The 21,183-nt window shown below is 41.7% G+C and overlaps 1 protein-coding gene across 5 annotated transcripts in view; it reads left to right on the top strand.

Annotated features, from left to right (window-relative positions):
* The window catches only part of CCDC57 (coiled-coil domain containing 57), a 168,118-nt gene that overhangs the window by 126,533 nt on the left and 20,402 nt on the right, over positions 1-21,183 (top strand). For 4 of the 5 annotated variants that reach the window (XM_073684160.1, XM_073684157.1, XM_073684156.1 and 1 more), the window contains 7 exons: positions 2,493-2,612; positions 5,395-5,584; positions 10,485-10,667; positions 13,241-13,341; positions 14,420-14,620; positions 18,005-18,061; positions 18,278-18,473. In XM_073684160.1, coding sequence (XP_073540261.1) covers positions 2,493-2,612; positions 5,395-5,584; positions 10,485-10,667; positions 13,241-13,341; positions 14,420-14,620; positions 18,005-18,061; positions 18,278-18,473 — 1,048 coding nt within the window. The remainder of the gene's footprint in view (positions 1-2,492; positions 2,613-5,394; positions 5,585-10,484; positions 10,668-13,240; positions 13,342-14,419; positions 14,621-18,004; positions 18,062-18,277; positions 18,474-21,183) is intronic. The other variant, XM_073684158.1, reaches the window with a different exon arrangement.

Raw genomic sequence — 21,183 nt, 5'->3', positions numbered from 1 at the left:
GAGGTTCCAGCAGATGCCTTGAGCGATATTCCTTATAAGCCCCTCAATAGGTAGCTGTATAAACTCAGTCCGAGAAGAAAGCCATAATCAAGAACTTTCACAGAGTGATTCCAACCAACCCAGGCATCCGTTTTCATAGTCCCTCAGGCTGGTGTAAAGCCATCAGCAATTAAATGTCCCTTCAAGTTAGTCCCAACGCGTTTCACCCCCTCCTCAATGCGGGGCTCATCAGGGGACAAAAAGTATTAGAGGAGATACACCATAGTAGGTGCACGCATAATAGGTGCTTCCATACCGGAGTCCAACCGTATGTTGAATAGTAAACGTCATCTCTTTATACCTCCCCTCAAAGTACTACGTATCGCAGGATTAGTTTCACCTGTGATTAATCCCAAAATGACCTTGACTGTGGAACGCAAGCCGCGTTCCAAGAACTCCCCATCGTGTACTGCTAGGTTTTGCATCACTTCCGGTTCTTACGCCAGACGTCATTTCCGGTTGCGTAGCTACCAGTGTTAACTAGGGAGTGGAGCGCAAACTGCGTACACAAGTCCATATACTCCCCATTTGTGTTTTGCTATACCATACGTCACTTCCTGGTTACGTAACTACCGATATTGCTGAGAGTGGAACGCAAGCTGCGTTTCACTATTTGTATAGGAAAATACGCAACCCTCAGTTACACAGTGGGGACACAAAAAAGGTTAGCACTGCCATCAAAAAGCACGCTATTACATATATCGTATAGACTCATAAAGCAATGAAAATAGATCAACAATAATAATGCCGCTCCCAATCACCTTGGTATAATGACCAAGAAGCGTGTCATCAAACCTAACCTATCTAGTCTCATCACCCAGTCAAAGGGGGTGGGGGAGAAAAGAAATGAGATAATTAGATTAAATGTGCTGAATACTCCACCATAATCAGGCAAATGTGTGTACAAACCATAGAGTATTGATAGGTAGCATATTGTCCATTCACAACCAAATATCAATAAATAAAGAATGTCCCAATCAACCAGTATACAAAATACGCACACTGGGACTAAACATAACTATACACTTAGAGAGGCTGATCTTGATTTTGTCCGTAGAGGCTAATAGAGACAAAAGGGGGCCCACACAAAGCTAGAGAAGTTTAACTGTTCATTAATACCTCCAGGATTCTGAGATTCAAGCCAGAAATTCCATCTAGACTCCCGCTGTAAAATTCTCCTGTCCCAGTCCCCCTGTCGGACTGGGGGACTGACCACGTCAATAGAACGAAACGTAATGGAGTTTAAATCTCCTCCATGGTGTACATTGACATGTTTCGCTAGGGGTGTATCTCTTCTGTTTCGAATATCCCCTAGATGTTCACCTATGCGATCCTATATATACCAGGGAGTGAGGCTGGTGTGAAGTTGCACCAAATTTTGTGACTTTTTAAAAAGTTGCAATGGATGAATCAGACTAAAACACCAAAAAGGTTAAGACTTTCTGGTCGAAACGCGTTGTTTTTTTCTGCCTAGGCTGTCCTGTCTATATTTATGTTCCTGAAATAAATGTGAAGATTTTAGTCCACTCACAGAGTGTCGGATATCTTTTCACCAATAAGAGGAGACGTCACCGTTCCACCGGCAGGACCACTGCAGTCTGTGATTGACTGCAGCAGTCGGGTTACATCTGCTCATGTCACCTGAATACTGCAGCCAGCCAGGTGATGTCTCCTCTTCCTGTGTCCGCACAGACCAAGGAGCAACATAGGGAATGCTAGAGGGCGAGAATCAATTAGTTTGTTATTTTTTACAGATCCAAGCCCCTGGGAATTTTTTTTATTTTTACCACCCAGATGACCCCATTAAACTAGACTTGGAGCAGAGGATCATGTTGAAATCCAACATACTCAATCCATGCTCGATTCCGCAGGATAGCCTACATGGTTTTACAGTTATAAGTAGCTGATCTGCGTTAGCTGTTTCTTCTTTCTGCCTCTTACTTCTTACATCTCTACCCAATGTATGTTAGCATGTGGGTAACAGCTGGAAGCTTATATGACTTTCGGATCAGACTACACCGAGTTTGTAGTCTGTCACTCATGGTCTCCCATGAGAGTAGAAAAGGGGCTTTGTAGTGGGCATTGTCACATAGGAGCTAAAAGGTGTTTAAAAAGTAAAACATTCATTAACATATAAAAGCCTAAATCGATCTGACTTCTTCTTTAGGCTTAGTAAAAGGAACATCGTAGACAGTTTTTAAAAGACTAATATAAGTGATGTGGGAAACATAAGACCCAGGCCGATAAGGGAATAAATCAGTGTTACCCTGTTGAGCGCCCCTGTTTTATCTTTGAGTCCTTGGTCTCCCATGCTGGTGCTGTAGAACCAAAGAAGTCTTTCAGAAATCCTCCAGGACTATGTTTATAATAAAAAATGGTTGCAAAAGTGAACAGGGTCGTTAAAGGTAAAGAGGATTAGTTTTCCCAGAACTAACATGAAAACTTATTTACAGCTGGAGGCTGACATGAAGGAAAAGGACAGGAGAATGAAGGAGCTGCAGCTGCTGGTGTCCACGCTCTCCTGGGAAAGGGATCAAGCTCGTAAGATGGCAAGTACATGCCCAAGAGAGCAGGTGAGAATGTATCTCTATATCCTTATGTAGGGGTTGGTGAATAGTATGAGAATATGCAACGTTCACATTAGACAGTAGACACTCGCTTTTAGGGTTCGTTCATACGACCGGATTTTCGGTCCGAGTGCTGTTCGTGAAAAAAACGGCTAGCACTCAGACCAATGTTATTCATTGGATTAATGCAGATGACCCATTTTTTTCACTGACCTAATCTGCGTGTTAAAAAAAATATCACTATGCACTAGTGTCTTCTGTAAATCGGATGAGACTCGGGTCTATGGGTTCGGTAAAAAAATTGGATGCCATGTGGAGCCATGGTATAACATCCAATTTTACAGATGTGTTGCAGTTCTGTAAAATAGGCAACTAAATGATTAATTGCTACTGGAAAAAAAAAACAGCTTGTAAAGGGATGACAAGTGAGAAAAAATTGTCCCACTTTTCCGGATGGAACTGATTTTTTATACGTTTTTTTTTTTCTCTTTACAGCGTTTACCAATTGGGTTAATTAATTTTATGCTTTGATAGATAAGACTTTTAGAGAGATAGCGATAAGCACATATATGTGTATTTTTAAAAAAATTAAGATCTTTATTTTAAATGGTGGAAAGCGGGAGGTTCAAATTTTATTTTTTTGTTTATTTTTTTAAACCTTTTCAGGTGGAATCCGCCTGATAAAGACATTGTGTGCACATAGCTTAATAAGGTTTCTTTTTTATATTGGTAAAAAAAATTAATCTTTTGTAAAAATAAAAAAATAAACATTTTGTTTGTGTCACCATTTTCTCACTTTTGTAACTTTCTTTATTTTTCGGCTAATAGAGCTGTTTGGGAGCTTGTCTTTTGCCAGCTGAGCTTACATTTCTATTGATACAATTTGGAGTGCACACAACAATTTGATCTTTTTCCATTTTTGCTTTTCAGCTTCTTTTTTTTTCTCCTTTTTTGGCGTTTAGTATATAATAATAGTAAATAATTTTAGATTCCTACAGATCAGACTTATGTGGTCATGGCGATACCAAATATGTTTATTTTTTTTTTAACTGGTAATAGGGGTTTATGTATATTTGGGGGGATTATATATTTTTTTAACTTTTTTACATTACTTTTTAGTTCTTTTGGAGACTTGAACCTTCCATTGATCACTTATTCTATATACTGTAATATTTCAGTATGCCAATATATTGGTGATATTGAAATTGAGTGTTTTCTGTGGCGGAGCTTCACCTTCAGCAGGCTGCCACGACAATCCATCGGTTCCCCTCTATCTTGTCGCAACAGTGGCATTTAAATGGTTAAATGGCAGTGATTAGAGTAAGCTCTGACTGCCAGATAGATGCCAGCTATGTAGCACAGTCGGCATGTGCTGGATATGGGGCAGGCCCAGTTTCTGAGCCCACTCCTTACACCCGCCATGACCACATGCTATAAATTACCAAGATGTGGTCGTTATGGAGTTAAAACTCCTGGGAACCTGCCATTTAGATATGAACCTAATAAGACATGACCACTTATCTAATCTATGAGACAATTGTATACTGTGATTTTCAAAGCCACTGTTCTAGATGTGAAGGAAATGTCATCAGAAGCAAAGGAGCGGTACATGGAGAAGAGTAGTAGTGTCCAGAGAGCTGTTATAAACCTATAATTACAATATATTGGCCCGATGAGGCCAAAAGGAGATTCTTTTAGCCGCTAGATCCATGGAGCCATATAGATGCAGTTTTCCTAACGTATACACCAAATGGAGGCTCCTTATATAAGGGGGTGAGTCATCAGAAAACCTGCGTAAAACTCTTTGAAAACTCTCAAAATTTTTGTGCATCGCGCAGTTGCGCAAAAAATCTGTGACGTTTGGCATTTTCACACAATTTTGAAGCGGCTCCATCAAAATGGCTGGGCCTGGGCTACACCTACCTGTCAAATTCTACAAAAGTGCCGGCATTTCTTCCACCAGTCCCTGACTAAAGTAACATTTCTGGCGAGGCACAAGGAGGTGCACGCCACTGAGAACATGCGCCAAATTCATTAAATGGTGGGCAGTTATTAATGCAGTCGACATGCTGTACTCCAGCAAGCTCTTCATTAAGACTGGTGTGCGCATGAATGTGCCCCAATGTGTACAGAGTCTTAGATGCTTGCTTCCAGGGGTCGGAGCTTCCACCACCGCTCAGTCCTGTTTCTGGAGCAGGACAAATGGCCACAAAAGTAATTGAGGGAATTTTTTTATTGCTAATATTATTTCCTATATGCTAGTTTTCTGCCACAAAGTCACAAATTCTTGTAAAACCCATATTTGCGCTAAAATATTGTAACTTTTTTTATTTTTATGTTACTCTCATCACTTTTCTAGAAAGTGGATGGTGCTCAGTGGCAGTGGACATAGCCAACCTTGACCAACACAACTGGCATTGATTCCACTTTGTGGTGCACAGACGGCCCGATTTAAGAAAACTTTTAATAATCTGGAGCACCTTACTCCAGTGGTCTTCTAAAGGTCAAAACGTCCATTTTCTAAAAGTTTTTTCAAGTGCCCGTAGCTGTTGTAGATGGGTGTTACTGTTGCTGCTTGGAAACTGACCACAAGCTGTTGTTGACGGATCCGTTTTATTGTTCTGCCTTTCTAGTTGAAGTGTCAGGACCTGAGCGCAATAGTGCCATGTTATGTGTAATGATAACTATTAGCCATCATTGTGTCATCACTACTGTATTTTAGTGTAATTTATTGTTAAGATGAATTACTTGTAAAACAACTTATTAAACAGCTTCTATCTTCTTGCAGACACCAGGACCTGTGCCAGACTTTGCATCAAAGGAAATTCAGAAGCTGCAGCAACAAAATTCAGAGTTGCGGGAAGTCATAGATCAAATGAGAAAAGAAATGGAGTCTTTATGTGACCAGATTTCTCCTGCACCCCTTAAAGGAACAGAACCCACACCTGGTAACACCACAGAGAATATGGTCACTGTTGGTGAGATACCACCATGAGATGTCGTATCATAGAGGTGTATCTAAGTTTTCCAGCACCCGGGGAAAGAACTCATATGCACCCTGAACACATATGCGATTTTCACACTTAGTCACCTGCTGACTAGCTGCTCATCCTAAGTCTCTCAATGTTCAGTGAAAAACTGAGAGAAGCAGGAAGAAAAGCTAGTTGTCACGCGACCGTAAGTGTGAAAATCGTATATGGGTAAAGTGGCCATGTAATGACTGCTGGAACCTGAATCCTGACAGTGAGTATATTACACGCTGTTAAGATTGGCACTCTAAGTGACTGTGGGCTTCTGAATTCTCACAGCACATGCACTGCACACTTTTAGGTTTCTCCCTTGCTGGTGGCAAGAGTGGCCGGTCATGAGAGCACAAGTCTGAGATTTGTAGACTTCTGGCCACATACCGACTAGACGAGTACACCCTCGCTCAATTCATTTTCATTGAGTGAGGCCATGCATGTCTAGTCAGCAAATCGCATACTTGCGGTTTCGTGACTTCCCACTCTCACTTCCGGAACCAGAGAATCCTGATGGCGTGCTGTGCACACTGTGAGAATTCAGATGTCTGATGTCACATAGAATGACTGCAGACTCATCACAAATTTGGACAACCCATTTAATGCTCTTAACATAAATAAAAACATAGTAACCCTTAACTTGTCAGATGACACAACACTTTATTAAGATAGCCATGTATAACGTAACCACCATCAGTACATGGTACATCAATTGTAATGTCAGGTTAGACCATTATACATTTCTATTGCATAAATGTACAACTTTCAGTACGTCCTTAACAATGGTAAGGAGGTACTGGGAGTTGTTGCTATCAGTCATCATCAGGCTGTGGACCACACAGGAACCCCAGTACTGATAAGACTTCTCAGTTGACTACAGACTTTACGCTAGGGACCGGCTGCACCTCAATGGGGAAGGTGCAGCTGTGCTGGGGGAGAAAATGGCTAGAAGGTTGGAGGAGTGTTTAAACTAGGGATTGGGGGAAGGGTATTCATTTTATAGGTGGGGAAGATAGTGCAGATAGCGACCTGGGCACAAATAAAGAAATTGGGGGTGGGGTTAGAACAGTCAATAAAGTAAGAAGGAATAGAGTTACAGAGAGATAAATAAAATGCATGTACACTAATGCCAGAAGCCTCACCAACAAAATGGAGGAATTAGAATTAATTTTGTTGGAAAATAATTATGACATGGTAGGGATATCTGAGACGTGGCTGGACGAGAGCCATGACTGGGCAGTTAATTTACAGGGCTATAGTCTGTTCAGAAATGACCGTACAAACAAGCGAGGGAGGTGTGTGTGTTTATATGTAAAATCATCCTTAAAACCCATCTTGCGGGAGGATATATGTGAATCTAATGAAAATGTAGAGTCCCTGTGGGTGGAGATAAGGGGAGGGGGAAAAAATAATAAATTACTGATAGGGGTTTGTTATAAGTCTCCAAAAATAATGGAAGCAGCGGAGAATATCCTCGTAAAGCAAATAGATGAAGCAGCGACTCAAGTAGAAGTCATTATTATGGGAGACTTCAACTACCCTGAAATACATTGGGGGACAGAAACATGTAGTTCAAGCAAAGGTAATAGGTTTTTGACAACTATGAGAGGCAATTACCTTTCACAACTGGTTCAGGACCCAACAAGTAGGGGGGCACTGCTAGACCTAATATTAACCAACAGGCCAGACCGCATATCAAACATACGAGTTGGGGGTCACTTGGGTAATAGTGATCACAAAATAATAAGTTTTCATGTAACCTTTAATAAGATGTGTAGTAGAGGGGTTACAAGGACACTAAACTTCAGGAAGGCAAATTTCCAACGGTTGAGAGATGATCAACCGTTGGAAACTGAACTTGGAAATTATAGGCCGGTAAGCTTAACCTCTACTGTGGGTAAAATACTGGAGGGTTTCCTAAGAGATGCTATAATAGATTATCTAACGAAGAATAACCTCATGACCCAATATCAACATGGGTTTACGAGGGACCGTTCCTGTCAAACTAATCTAATCAGCTTTTATGAGGAGGCAAGTTCTGGACTGGACCAAGGAAATGCAGTGGATGTTGTGTATATGGACTTTTCAAAAGCTTTTGATACGGTTCCACACAAAAGGTTGATACATAAAATGAGAACAATGGGGATAGGGGAAAATATATGTATGTGGGTTAAGAATTGGCTCAGTGATAGGAAACAAAGGGTGGTTATTACTGGAACACACTCAGACTGGGTCTCAGTTAACAGTGGGGTACCACAGGGGTCAGTATTGGGCCCCCTTCTTTTTAACATATATATTAATGACCTTTAGGGGGCATACAGAGTAATATTTCAATATTTGCAGATGACACTAAACTCTGCAGGGTAATCAATACAGAGGAGGACAATTTTATATTACAGGAGGATCTATGTAAACTAGAAGCTTGGGCTGATAAATGGCAAATGAGTTTTAATGGGGATAAATGTAAAGTAATACACTTCGGCTGAGGAAATAAAATGTATAATTATATGCTTAATTGTAAAACATTGGGCAAAACTGTAACTGAAAAAGACCTGGGTGTATTGGTGGTCGACAATCTCACGTTTAGTGTCCAGTGTCAGGCTGCTGCTGCAAAGGCAAATAAAATAATGGGATGCATTAAAAGAGGCATAGATGCTCATGAGGAGAACATAATTTTACCTCTATACAAGGCATTTGTGTGACCACACTTAGAATACTGTGTACAGTTCTGGACTCCGGTGTATAAGAAAGACATAGCTGAACTAGAGCGGGTGCAGAGAAGAGCGACCAATGTTATTAGAGGACTGGGGGGTCTGCAATACCAAGACAGGTTATTACACTTGGGGTTATTTATTGTGGAAAAACGATGGCTTAGGGGTGATCTTATTACTATGTACAAGTATATGAGGGGACAGTACAAAGACCTTTCTACTGATCTTTTTACTCTGAGGCCTGAGACGGGGACAAGGGGGCATCTTCTACATCTGGAGGAAAGAAGGTTTAATAATAATCACAGACGCGGATTCTTTACTGTAAGAGCAGTGAGACGATGGAACTCTCGGCCGCATGATGTTGTAATGAGTCATTCACTATTGAAATTTAAGAAGGGCATGGATGCCTTTCTTGAAAAGTATAATATTACAGGTTAGAAATACTAGATTCCTTGATAGGACGTTGATCCAGGGAACTAGTCTGATTGTCGTATGGAGTCAGGAAGGAATTTTTTTCCCCATTGTGGAGCTTAGTGTTTGCCATATGGGTTTTTTTTTTTGCCTTTCTCTGCATCAACATGTTAGGCTATGGGTTGAACTAGATGGACTTAGTCTTCCTTCAACCTTAAAAAAAAAACAACTATGTAGTATCACAAATAAACATTTACATCCAGGCACCTGATAGATGACCGTGACTCTGATTGGAGTCGTTCTTTCTTTTCTTCATCTTGTCCAGACGCCATGATGGCTTTTCACATACACAGCCCGTCTCTACAGACTTCCATCTTCTCCGGTCTTCTTCAGCACATCCCCACACGATACCCTTAAAAATAACGTTGTCATTATAATACTCCTGAATAAAAATATCTGCCTTATGCTGAGTCCCTGAATAAATAATTGCCCCTCACTATATTCCCTGCACAAAATATGACCCACACACTGTCCCTTTTATGGGACATGCTCTCAACACTCCTCTCTCCTTTCCATACTGGGCCCCTTCTTCACACTGCCCCTCCTTGGCATACTGTCCCCTCCTGGCTGTGTCCTTACTCTGTCCCCCCCCATGCTACCCCTTTTCCCCCTCCACACTACTACAACACTGCCCACTCACACTTTTCTTCCCCCTATACTGTCTCCTCAAACTATTCCTCCTCATACTGTCTCCTCTCACGTCCTCCCTGCTAACCATACTGTCTCCTCATATATTTACCTCATTGCTCTCCATACTGCCTCCTCACATATCCCCTCAACTCCCCATACCGTGTCCACACCTATCCGATCACCCTCACTCCCCATACTGTGTCCGCATACATTCTTTCCCTCGCTCCTCATACTATGCCCGCATACATCCCCACCTTCGCTCCCCATAATGTGTCCACACCCATCCTCCCCATTCTGTGTCTGCACCAATTCTCCCATTCACCTTTCTATGTCTGCACCCATCCCCCCCTCATACATTCCCCTCTTGCTCCTCATTCTGTGTCCGCACCCATTCCCCCATTCACCATACTGTGTCTGCACCCATGCCCCCCTCCTACATGCCCCCTATCTCCCCACTTGCTCCTAATACTGTGTCCTCAAATTTCTCCCCAAACTGTGTCCTCATATCTTCCCACCCCTCCCGTTTCACTAATTACCTCCCACCCTTCCCATTTCACTAATCCTCCACCCTGTTTCACTAATTCACCCCCCCTCCCCGTTTCACTAATCCCTCTGACTCCCTGTTGCACTAAATCTTTGGTGTCTTCAGCTCCACTGCAGCACTTACCACTAATCTTGTTTGTGCTGCGGCGAGAGACATCAGCAGCGTGATCACATAACATGATCACGCTGCTGACTTGCCCTGTCAGGGCTTCAATTACACTCACGCCTGAAAAGACTCGAGTGCAATTGATCACTGAGAGCCGGCGCGCTACACTTTCTCTGAGCCGGCTGTCAGCTTGACAGCCGGCTCAGAGAATGGTCAACTCCCATTCCGGGGAACAGCAAAATACAGCCACCTGGGAGACACCTCAGACCGCCCCTGCCAGCTGCGCCCGTGGCATATGCCCTCCTACCCCCCACTCCCCTCCCCAAATACGCCTGTGTCGTATCATAACACTTGTTCTCTTTGGTTCTTCTCTTTGTAATTCTGCCATTGTGTTTAGATTACGTGAGGTCACTGGAAGCGGAAATCCAAGATCTAAAGCAGAAGAACCGACTGAGCGAGGAGAAGCTTCAGGAAGCACTGTCACCAAAGGACAATTCTGAGCTGCCTTCAACAGCAAAAGCAGTTTCTCCAGACAATGCCTACATCCAAAACCACATTAGTAGCCTGAATGAGACTATTGGTAAATGCTAAACAAAATTAACGTACAATGAAAACTATTTTTTCATGTGTCCCCATGGGCTCATCTTCTTGGTGTCATATGTCACAGATATTCTGCCCTTGGAGCTTCTAGGAACAAATACCACTATTATTTGGCACGAAAGAAGCATGCCACTAGATAGAAATTTTGTTAGATAGTGGAGGCCTAAGAGATGATCAGTAAGGATTGTGCACCCTTTTGGTCTTTTTCAGGGGTACTCCGCCTGGAACCTGCATGAAAAAGTGCTAAAAAGTTGCCTCTATCTAATTGTATGTGCACTTATTCATGCTCAGTAGAAGACTGTCACCCCTGAAATACAGTTTAAACTAAGAGCATAGTCTACGGACTTAACCCCTATAAAAACCATATCTGTATCGTTGATTTCACGGTCTTTATAGTTAATCTTTATTCTCCATGCAAATGAGGGTGCTTGGTACAATCCGTGCTCTGTCCATCATTGCATCGCGTCCCTGTAACTTGATGGACATTGCTTGGCCAGAGGGAGCTGTGCCTGGATAGAAACCTCCATCACATGTGCATACAGTGTGACTGCAGGAGCGAGCCCGCACATGCCTCTAATGCACTTGTCAGTGTAGCGAGCAGCTTCTCCTTCTGTTCTGAGGTTTCTATGCCTTATTATATACTTCCCGAGAACTAATCTAATAGGGAAATGTGGAGACACACGTTCATCAGTTGGTGTAGCTAACACCGATCTTGAAAGTTCAGGCAGAAAAGACAATTACAGCATCCACTCATTATCTCTGATAATTTGCTCAGAACAGACTCGAAAACACGTAATCTACCCGCCAGCATAATAGGAATCAAGTTAACAATAAAAAAATAGGATTTAGCAAAACCTGTTTTACAGTAGTGTTCAAAATAATAACTGTCCAATATGACTAACCAGATTAATCACTGTTTTTGGTATAAATTATATTACCACATGTCAAACAATTTACCAGTTGGTGCAGTAGATTCTAAGAAAACCAACAAACTCCTCATTCAGTATCTGCACATTTTTGAGTCTGTGTATTTGCATAATTCATTGAAAGGGGCTGTGTTCAAATATAATAGCAGTGTGGAGTTCAATTAGTGAGGTCAATCATTCTGTGAAGAAACAGGTGTGAATCAGGTGGCCCTTATTTAAGGGTGAAGTCAGCACATGTTGTACATGCATTTCTCCTTGAAAGCCTGAGAAATATGGGTCGTTCGAGACATTGTTCAAAAGAACAGTGTAGTTTGATTAAAAAGTTGATAGGAGAGGGTAAAAGTTATAAAGAAGTGCAGACAATGATAGGCTGTTCAGCTAAAATGATCTCCAATGCTTTAAAATGGAAAGCAAAACTAGAGAGACGTGGAAGAAAACGGAAGACTACCATTCAAATGGATCAAAGAATAGCCAGAATGGCAAAGGCTCAGCTAATGATCAGCTCCAGGATGATCAAAGACAGTCTCAAGTTACCTTTGAGTATTGTGACAGTTAGAAGACGCCTGTGAGAATCTAATCTCTTAGCAAGAAGTCCCCGCAAAGTCCCACTGTTAGAAAAAAAAAAAAAAGACATGTACTGAAGCGGATACAATTTGCCAAAGAACACATCAACTGGCCTAAAGAGAAATGGAGAAACATTTTGTGGACTGATGAAAGTAAAATTGTTGTTTTTGGGTCCAAGGGCCTCAGACAGTTTGTCAGACGACCTCCAAACTCTGCATTCAAGCCACAGTACACTCTGAAGACAGTGAAGCATGGTGGTGCAAGCATCATGATATGGGCATGTTTCTCTTACTATGGTGCCGGATGTATGTACCGCATACGAGGGATCATGGACCAGTTTGCATATATGAAAATACTTGAAGAGGTCATGTTGCCTTACGCTGAAGAAGATATGCCCTTGAAATGGGTGTTTCAACAAGACAATGACCCTAAACAAACCAGTAAATGAGCAGTATCTTGGTTCCAGTACAACAAAATTGAGGTTCTGGAGTGTCCAGCCCAATTACCGGACCTGAATCCAGTAGAACACTTATAGAGTCACATCAAAAATGCAGTTTCTGAGGCAAAGCCAATAAATGCCAAAAAATTGTGGGATGTAGTCAAAGCATCCTGGGCTGGAATAACAGTTGACAAGTGCCAGAAGGTGGTTGACTCTATGCAACATAGATGTGAAGCAGTTCTAAAAAACTGTGGGTATACAACTAAATATTAGATTAGTGATTCACAGGAATGTTAAACCCTCAAAAAAAGAGTACGTATTGTGAGTTTGTAAAGACAAATGCTGATGCTGCTATTTTTTTAGAACAACCCAATGTTAATTTTTTGTTATTTTCTTTAACGTAGTTCAAAATTATATACATTTCTCTTCATGTTTTGAATTAGAAAACAATGTGCAATGTTCCCAATGCAAGGAAATAAAAACTAGTATAACGATTTTGTGTTTAACGCATGTTTTTGAACATACTGCTATTATTTTGAACACTACTGTATGTGAACGTAAAGCAGAAATATGATGTAGATAGAGCCTGAATTAAATACCCCTGTTATGTTTGCTTTATTTCAGGAGCATTAAGAGCTGACAAAGTTGCTTCGTCTGCGTCTCATAAGAAATTGGAGGCAAGAGCAGCTCACTTAGAGTCTCTGGTTACAGAACTCACACACAAGGTTCGTTCCTAAATTAATTAATAAGACTCAAGGCAAAATTAGACAGTGAGGCCTAATTTATCAGGACGGTCTAATTCCTAGTGCAAACTTAAGGTACGTTTACAGTGAAGGATTGTCATGAATAAGCATTCCTAGAAACGCTCGTTTCACAATAATCTTTAAGTGTAAACAGGCTGCCAATCGTTTGATGAACGAGCAAAACGTATATAAGGTGAAATTATCTTTTGTGCTGCATGAAAGATCATCTCTATGCAGCTCATTGTCCTGTGTAAACAGGACTTGTGCTGCCGAGAACAATGGCACTGAAGGACACTGAATGATCTATTCGGTCACTCAGTGCACGTGGGGCATGCGGTCTGCCTGTGTAAACAGATGATTACAAGCTGTCCTAAGGTGTAAGACCTTAGGCTGGATACTCCTAAAATATACACATTTGTCATAAAGGTCCATGCCGTTTAACAAATCTAGTGCATCTTTAGACTGTCTACTCTAGGTATAAACCACCTGACGCCGGTGCTAGAACTTTTTTACCCGAATTTTAGCCCATTTTGTTGCACTGTGCGTCACACTTGACCATGTGCAATACCTACTTGGCCTCTTTTAGCACAGCTATAACCCTGTCAGAAAGTGCCTAAAACTGGGCATGTCACAAAAAATTGTTTTTTGGCACAAACTGAGCTTGAATTCTGGTGCACATATCTTAATAAATCTTCCCTGCTGTGTTATATGTAATGTAGAGCCGAAGGGTGAACAGTACATGACTGTGGGATGCCCGCATGACCCATGCCTTGACCCTTCCTGCACTAGGCACAGCCCAGTATTTCTATCTTGCCCATAGTGTATGTTCCTAAAAAACAGAAACACATGACTAATAATCATCTGAGTAACATTTATACCCCCTAACAGATGACGACAAATGAGGGATTTTAATTTCCAGATCAATTTGAAATGATGGGGTGAAGTGCTAGGGAGAGGTACTGGGTTATATGTATTATCCAACGGCTGAATGGAATGGATGGTACTTGACACCATGACTAGCCTGTGAGATAAAGGTCTGATTGCTCTCATGTTTCTTTAGGTCCAGCAGAAACAGGCAGAAATCAGTCAGCTGCAGTTTCAGCTGAACAGTGAGACTCGGCACAACCAAGCCGCCATCTCCAGCCTGCGGCACCGGCAGTCTGAGCTAGAAATGCAACTCACCGAGGCTCGGAAAGAGGCAGAGGAATTCTTCAAAGGAAACCTAAAGCAAAACCTGGAAACGGTGGAGCTTGGGAATGAGGTTGTCCAAGCAAATAATCTCTGTATAGAGCTAAAGTGACAGGTCCTGTGGCCGCTGTATCCGGGGCACCTTCTATCACCTCTTGGGCGGAGGGTTATACCAGTTGCATCTACCCATTAGGGCACTATCTTACTGTGGTATCAATCTCCACAAAAACAGTGGCTTTCCAGCTGTTGAAGAACTACAACTCCTAGCGTTCTCAAACCGTTATGTCTGTGGCTGTCATGGTATGATGGAATTTACACTTTTGTAAAAACTGAATAGCTACAGGTGGAGACCCCTGTTTTATAGCATGTAAGTCAATATACGCTATTTGGATAAATGTATTGGGACACCTACAGGAGTATCCCTTTCTAAACCCATAGACATTAATTCACCCAACCATGTCTGTATGGACTTTGCTTTGTGCACTGGACACAGTCATATTGAAACAGAAAATGGCCTTCCCTAAACTGTTCCCACATAGTTGGAAGGTACAAGTGTCCGAAATGTCGTGGTATGCTGAAGTATCAAGATTTCCCTTCACTGCATCTAAGGGGCCTAGGCGAACCCCTGAAAAACATCCCATATCATTATTCACTTTTCACCAAATCTTACATTGGCACAATGCAGTCAGGCAGGTGATGTTCTGCTATTCACCAAATCCTGACTTGGCCATCCAGACTGGAGTAATCCATCACGCCACAGAACATGTTTCCAGAGGTGGCAGCTTTACACCACTCCATCCAACTTTTGGCATTGTGCTTGGTAATGTAAGGCTTGCATGCAGCTGCTCAGTAATGAAAACCCATCTCATGAAGCTCGTGGCACAGTTTTTGTGCTGATGTTAACCCTAGAAGAGCTTTGTAGTCAGTAGAACATTGAGGACTTTCATGCCCTTCAACACCTATAGACCCTGCTTTGTAACTTTACTTGGTCCCCAATTCATGGGTTCCTATACATTCTCACTTTTCAATATTACCACTCACAGTTGATTGTGGAATATTTAGGAGGGAAGAAATTTCATGAACTGACTTTTTAGTATGAAGGCTCCTATTACCGGACCACCCTGGTATCAGCGATCTCTTTAGAATGACCCATTCTCTCACAAATGTTAGTAAAGACAGACTGCACGGCGAGGGGCTGGATTTTATACACTTGTGGTGATGGGACTGAAAGAAAACCCTGAATTCAGTGATTAAGAAGTGTGTCCCAAAACATTTGTCCATATAGTGTAGGTCTTAGAGCAAATAATTGCAGTACCTATGTGCATCCTGTAGATGGCAGTTATAGCAGATGTTAATGGCCTTAGTTTGCCAGTTATGTTCATGGTTATTTTGGTAATCCCCTCATTATGATATGATCTTATTGTATTAGTGGAAATTAGTCGAGGCGTTTTGAAGACCCCATATGACATTTTCTATCTTGTATCCGCAAAATGAATTCCATCATTTAATGATGTTTTTCTAACCCTTTTTTATTGATGGCAATCTTTAGGATGCCTCAGATGCTGGCAGAACACAGCAGCTCTGCCAAAACTATAGTGAGGGTACTACTGATCCACCCCCTGTAGTACCCGGACACGGCCACTATAAAGATGACAGGTCTGCCAGAGAAGCTGCTGGTAACAGATAATCACACACCCATCAATCAGATATTGATGGCCTGTCCTAAGGGTAGGTCATCAATAAATAAATTGTGACCAACCCCTTTAAGAACAAATGATTGTTATGGCCAATTAATCACATATTGCCATCACATGAAATTAATTTGTATGTTCTTGATGCCTTGGGTCAGTAGTCAAATGAAAGAGCTTTACTTCCATGAACTAGTTATCTTTCATTGAAAGCATATTCCTAGAGAGATTGTTCATTCCTTGCCCAATGTCATTGAACATGAATGGCCAGGTGGAAGAACTAATGGCAAATATGGACTAAAATGTGTATGACTGTGTTGCCATAATCATTCACCAGATGAACGATTGAATAATGATTGTTCAACCACCAAACTCCTGTTATCTATTGTGTATGGCCGCCATTGAGTGGGGGATAACCGCAACATTTACAGTCAAGGCCGAAAGTGTTGGATCCCTTGAAATTGTTCCAGAAAATGAAGTATTTCTTCCAGAAAATTATTGCAATTACGCATATTTCGTTACACACACATGTATTTCCTTTGTGTGTATTGGCCAGCACAAAAAAAACAGAGAGAGAAAGACAAATTGGACATAATTTCACACTAAACCCCAGAAAAGGGCTGGACAAAATTGTTGGCACCCTCAACGTGATATTTGGTTGCACACCCTTTTGAATAAATAACTGCAATCAATCGGAGTTAAATGGGATTTAGATCCGGACTTATTGCTGGCCACTTCAGAACTCTCCAGCACTTTGTTTCCATCTATACAGTAGAATGATGTGCTTTACCAAAAAGCTCTCTCTCGGTCTCATCTGTCCACAAGACGCTTTATCAGAAGAATTTTGACTTACTCATGTACATTTTGGTAAACTGCAGTCTAGCTTTTTTATGTCACTGTATCAGCAGTGGGGTCCTCTTGGGTCTTCGTCCATAGCGTTTCATTTCATTCAAATGTCGGTGGATAGTTCGCGCTGATGCTAGTGCACCCTGAACCTACAGGACAGCTTGAATTTCTTTGGAACTTGAATGGGGCTGATTATCCTCCATCCGGACTATCCTGCATTTAAACCTTTCGTCAATTTTTCTCTGCCATCCACGTCCATGGAGATTTCAGTGCCATGGGTTTTAAACTTCTTGATTATGTTGCATACTGTGGACAAAGGAACATCATGTTCTCTGGAGATGGACTTGTAACCTTGAGATGGTTGATATTGTTCAACAATTTTGGTTCTCAAGTTCTCACACAGTTCTCTTCTCCTCTTTCTGTTCTCCATGCTTAATGTGGCACACACAGACACACAATGCAAAGATTGAGTCAACTGCTCCCCTTTTTCTCTGGCTGCAGATGTGATTTTCATATTGTCCACACCTGTTACTTGCCACAGGTGAGTTTCATTGAGTATCACATGCTTGAAACAAAGGTATTTACCTGCCATTTTGAAAAGGTGCTAACAATTTTATCTGGCCCATTTTTGGAGTTTTATGTGAAATTATGTCTAATCCACATTTTTCTCTGTTTTTTGTGTTGTTCCAATACACACAAAGGAAATAAACATGTGTATAACAAAACCTGTGTAATTGCAATAATTTTCTGGGAGAAATACTTCATTTTCTGGAACAATTTCAAGGGTGCCAACACTTTTGGCCATAACTGTTTGGGAAAACCACATTATTATTAATAGTCTTGCATGGAAAGCTGCACAGCATTCAGGTTATATCACAGCTTTTCTCATAGGATTACTATATCATAGCATTACTGATTTGTAGGTTTCTGCCCTGAAGTTGGAGCTGGCCAGTCAGCGGGTCCCGGTGGTCCTCAGCGAGGTATGTACTTATGGAAAATGTTCTGCTTTCCACAGGAGACCACTTGTTTTCGGTTGGCACTGCCCAGTGGCCGGTGTATACGGTACTTATGAACTCCTTCAGGGGCCTGTATCATCAAGACAGAGTCTCCATATTTATGTTCATGGGATGCAATGGTTTTAACCCTTTCCTAGTTTTTTCGTTGTGTTGGTACTTGAAGTGTTACTTTACTTTTAGTCCGCGACCGTGAAGGAGCTTCGGGAAGAGATCTTAACTCTTCGTCAGCAGCTGGTGGCTCTCACGTCCCCAGGCGGTGGTCCTTCTAACTCTTACATACTCAGAAACAAGCTGAAGGAAGCAGTAAAGAAAATTTCTCAGCTGAGTTTGGAGAAACAACAGCTCATTGACATGGGGAACAGACTGCGAGCAGAAGGTAAGGTGAATTGGTACTATTGTAAGAAAAATCTGCATCCAGAAAAAACTGCATCTGGAAAAGCACTGGTGGTTTTACTGTGGTTTTCAACACCGAGGTTGTTTTCAGAGGGAATTTTTTATTTTATTTTAAATGTTTCATTTATGTAATCCACAACAAAACTTCATGCAGTTTTTCAGATGATGTTTTTGATGCAGTTTTAAAGGGAATCTGTCACCAGGTTTTTGCCACCTACACTGAGCTCAGCATAATGTAGAGACAGAGACCCTGATTCCAGGGATGTGTCACTTACTAGGCTGCTCGCTGTAGTTTTGATAAAATCACTGATCTATCAAAAAGTGATTATCAACAGAGGACTAGTAAACCTACTGCCAGGTAGTCCTCCATATTCATGAGCTCTGTATAACCCCGCCCACACCACTGATTGGCAGCTTTCTGTTTACACTGGGCAGAAAGCTGCCAATCAGTGATGTGGGCGGGGTTATACAGAGCTCAGCATTCACAGAACTGCTAGATCTGCAGCAGATAAGACTGATCAAAATGATAGCAAGCCGATCAGTAAGTGACATATCTCTGTCTCTGCCCCAGTATTATGCTGCTCTCAGATGAGTCAGCAAAAACCTGGTGACAGATTCCCTTTAACAGCACTTCACCTGCTGCGTCTGAAAACAACCCAATAAACAACCCCCCTGTCAATCAGGTAATTGGTTCAGATGCCGCTGCTTAGACCATTGGCTATCGCCATTATCAGCAGCGTCACATAGTAGTAGTCACTGAATGGAAATCCAGAGGTCAGAAACATATTCTGGCTGACTGTGATCACATAGGTACATGCCTCTATGTGATCACATCATGTCTCTATACAAGCTGTGCACTAGCACCAAAGGTTTCCATACAATGACAACAAGCAGAAGTCTTTAGATCTTCAGACTAAAGGAAATTATATAGAAAGTGAATTAGAAAGATGGATAACTTTATCAGTGAAAACAGACATTTCTCGTATTATTGTCATTGGGTTGCACTTTCTGAACTGAGACTATAGTAAAAGTTTGTAGTAGACGATTCCTGTTCACCACTGCCTTAAAGGGGTATTTCTGTCTCCAAGATCCTATCCCAATATGTAGTAGGTGTAATAATAATATTAGCAAATACCTCCAATTAGAAATGTAGTATAGTTTTTCTGATTCGCTATGTCTCTTTCCTCATGTGCAGGCATTGCAGGACCTTAGATATCCATTATACAGTGACAGTTAGTTAGCTAGTTGCTAGTGGTCGTAACCATGGATACCTAAGGTCCTGCAATGGCTGCACATGAGGAAAGAGACATATCGAATCAGAAAAAATATGCTACATTTCTGATTAGAGTTATTTGCTAATATTATTAGTATTATACTTACTACATATTGGGATAGGATCTTAGAGATGGGAATACCCCTTTAACTCCGAGCTGTCTTGAGGCAACCGGATGTATTTCCTCAATAGACTTCATTATTTTTACATAGTTTATAAGGCCGAAAAAAGACAAGCGTCCATCCAGTTCAGCCTATTTCTTGTGCACTGCAGCTATTCCGCAGCGTTGATCCAGGGGAAGGCAACAAAAAACCATGCGGTATAGGCCAATTTACATCACTGAGGAAAAATTCACTTCCCGACACCAATCTGGCAGTCAGATTAAATCCCTGGATTAATTAACTATCACTAAGCATAAGTTGTAATTTTATTGTTCTCAAGAAAGGCGTCCAGGCCTCTCTTGAACTCATTAAGTGAGTTGGACATCACCACTTCCTCTCCCAGAGAGTTCCAGAGTCTCACGGCTCTGACCGTAAAGAATCCCCTTCTATGCTGGTGCAGGAACCTCCTTTCCTCCAGACGCATAGTGTGCCCCCTCGTCTTTGTCACCATCCTTGGTATAAACAGGTCATGGGAGAGATCTCTGTACTGCCCCCTGATGTATTTATACATGTTTATAAGGTCTCCCCTAAGCCTTCTCTTTTCCAACGTAAATAGGCCTAATTTTGACAACCTCTCTGGGTATTCTAGGCCCTCCATTCCCTTTATTACCTTAGTCGCCCTCCTTTGTACCCCCTCTAGCTCCAATATGTCTTTCCTGAGCACCGGAGCCCAGAACTGTGCACAATATTCTAAGTGCGGCCTTACCAGCGCTTTATACAGAGGAAGAACAATGTTCTCATCATATGCCCCTATTCCTCTTCTGATGCATGCCATGACTCTATTTGCCTTCGCAGCTGCTGCCTGACACTGGGCACTCCAATTTAATTTGCTATTAACCAAGACGCCCAGGTCCTTCTCCATGTCAGATTTCCCCAACGGTTTCCCATTTAATATGTATGGGTGACTGCTGTTTTTCTTTCCCATGTGCATGACCTTACATTTATCGGCATTGAACCCCATTTGCCATTTTTTGGCCCAACTCCCCAATTTATCTAAATCCTCCTGTAGCTGTGCCCTATCCTCATCTGTATTAACTACTTTACAAAGTTTAGTATCATCTGCAAATATTGCTATTTTACTATGCAACCCTTCCACTAGATCATTAATAAATATATTAAATAATATAGGGCCCAAGACAGACCCTTGAGGCACCCCGCTAGTAACCCTGACACACCCTGAGCTTACTCCATTGATAACCACCCTCTGCTTTCTATCACTCAGCCAGCTATTTACCCACTTGCACACATTATCCCCCAGA

The sequence above is a fragment of the Phyllobates terribilis genome, unplaced genomic scaffold (genome assembly GCF_046119375.1).
Source record: "Phyllobates terribilis strain yellow unplaced genomic scaffold, ASM4611937v1 Scaffold_5__5_contigs__length_657084704, whole genome shotgun sequence".
In the NCBI taxonomy this organism is placed as follows: Eukaryota; Metazoa; Chordata; class Amphibia; order Anura; family Dendrobatidae; genus Phyllobates; species Phyllobates terribilis.
The sequence above is the reverse complement of the archived record's forward strand: the minus strand, read 5'-3'. Positions and strand labels throughout refer to the sequence as shown.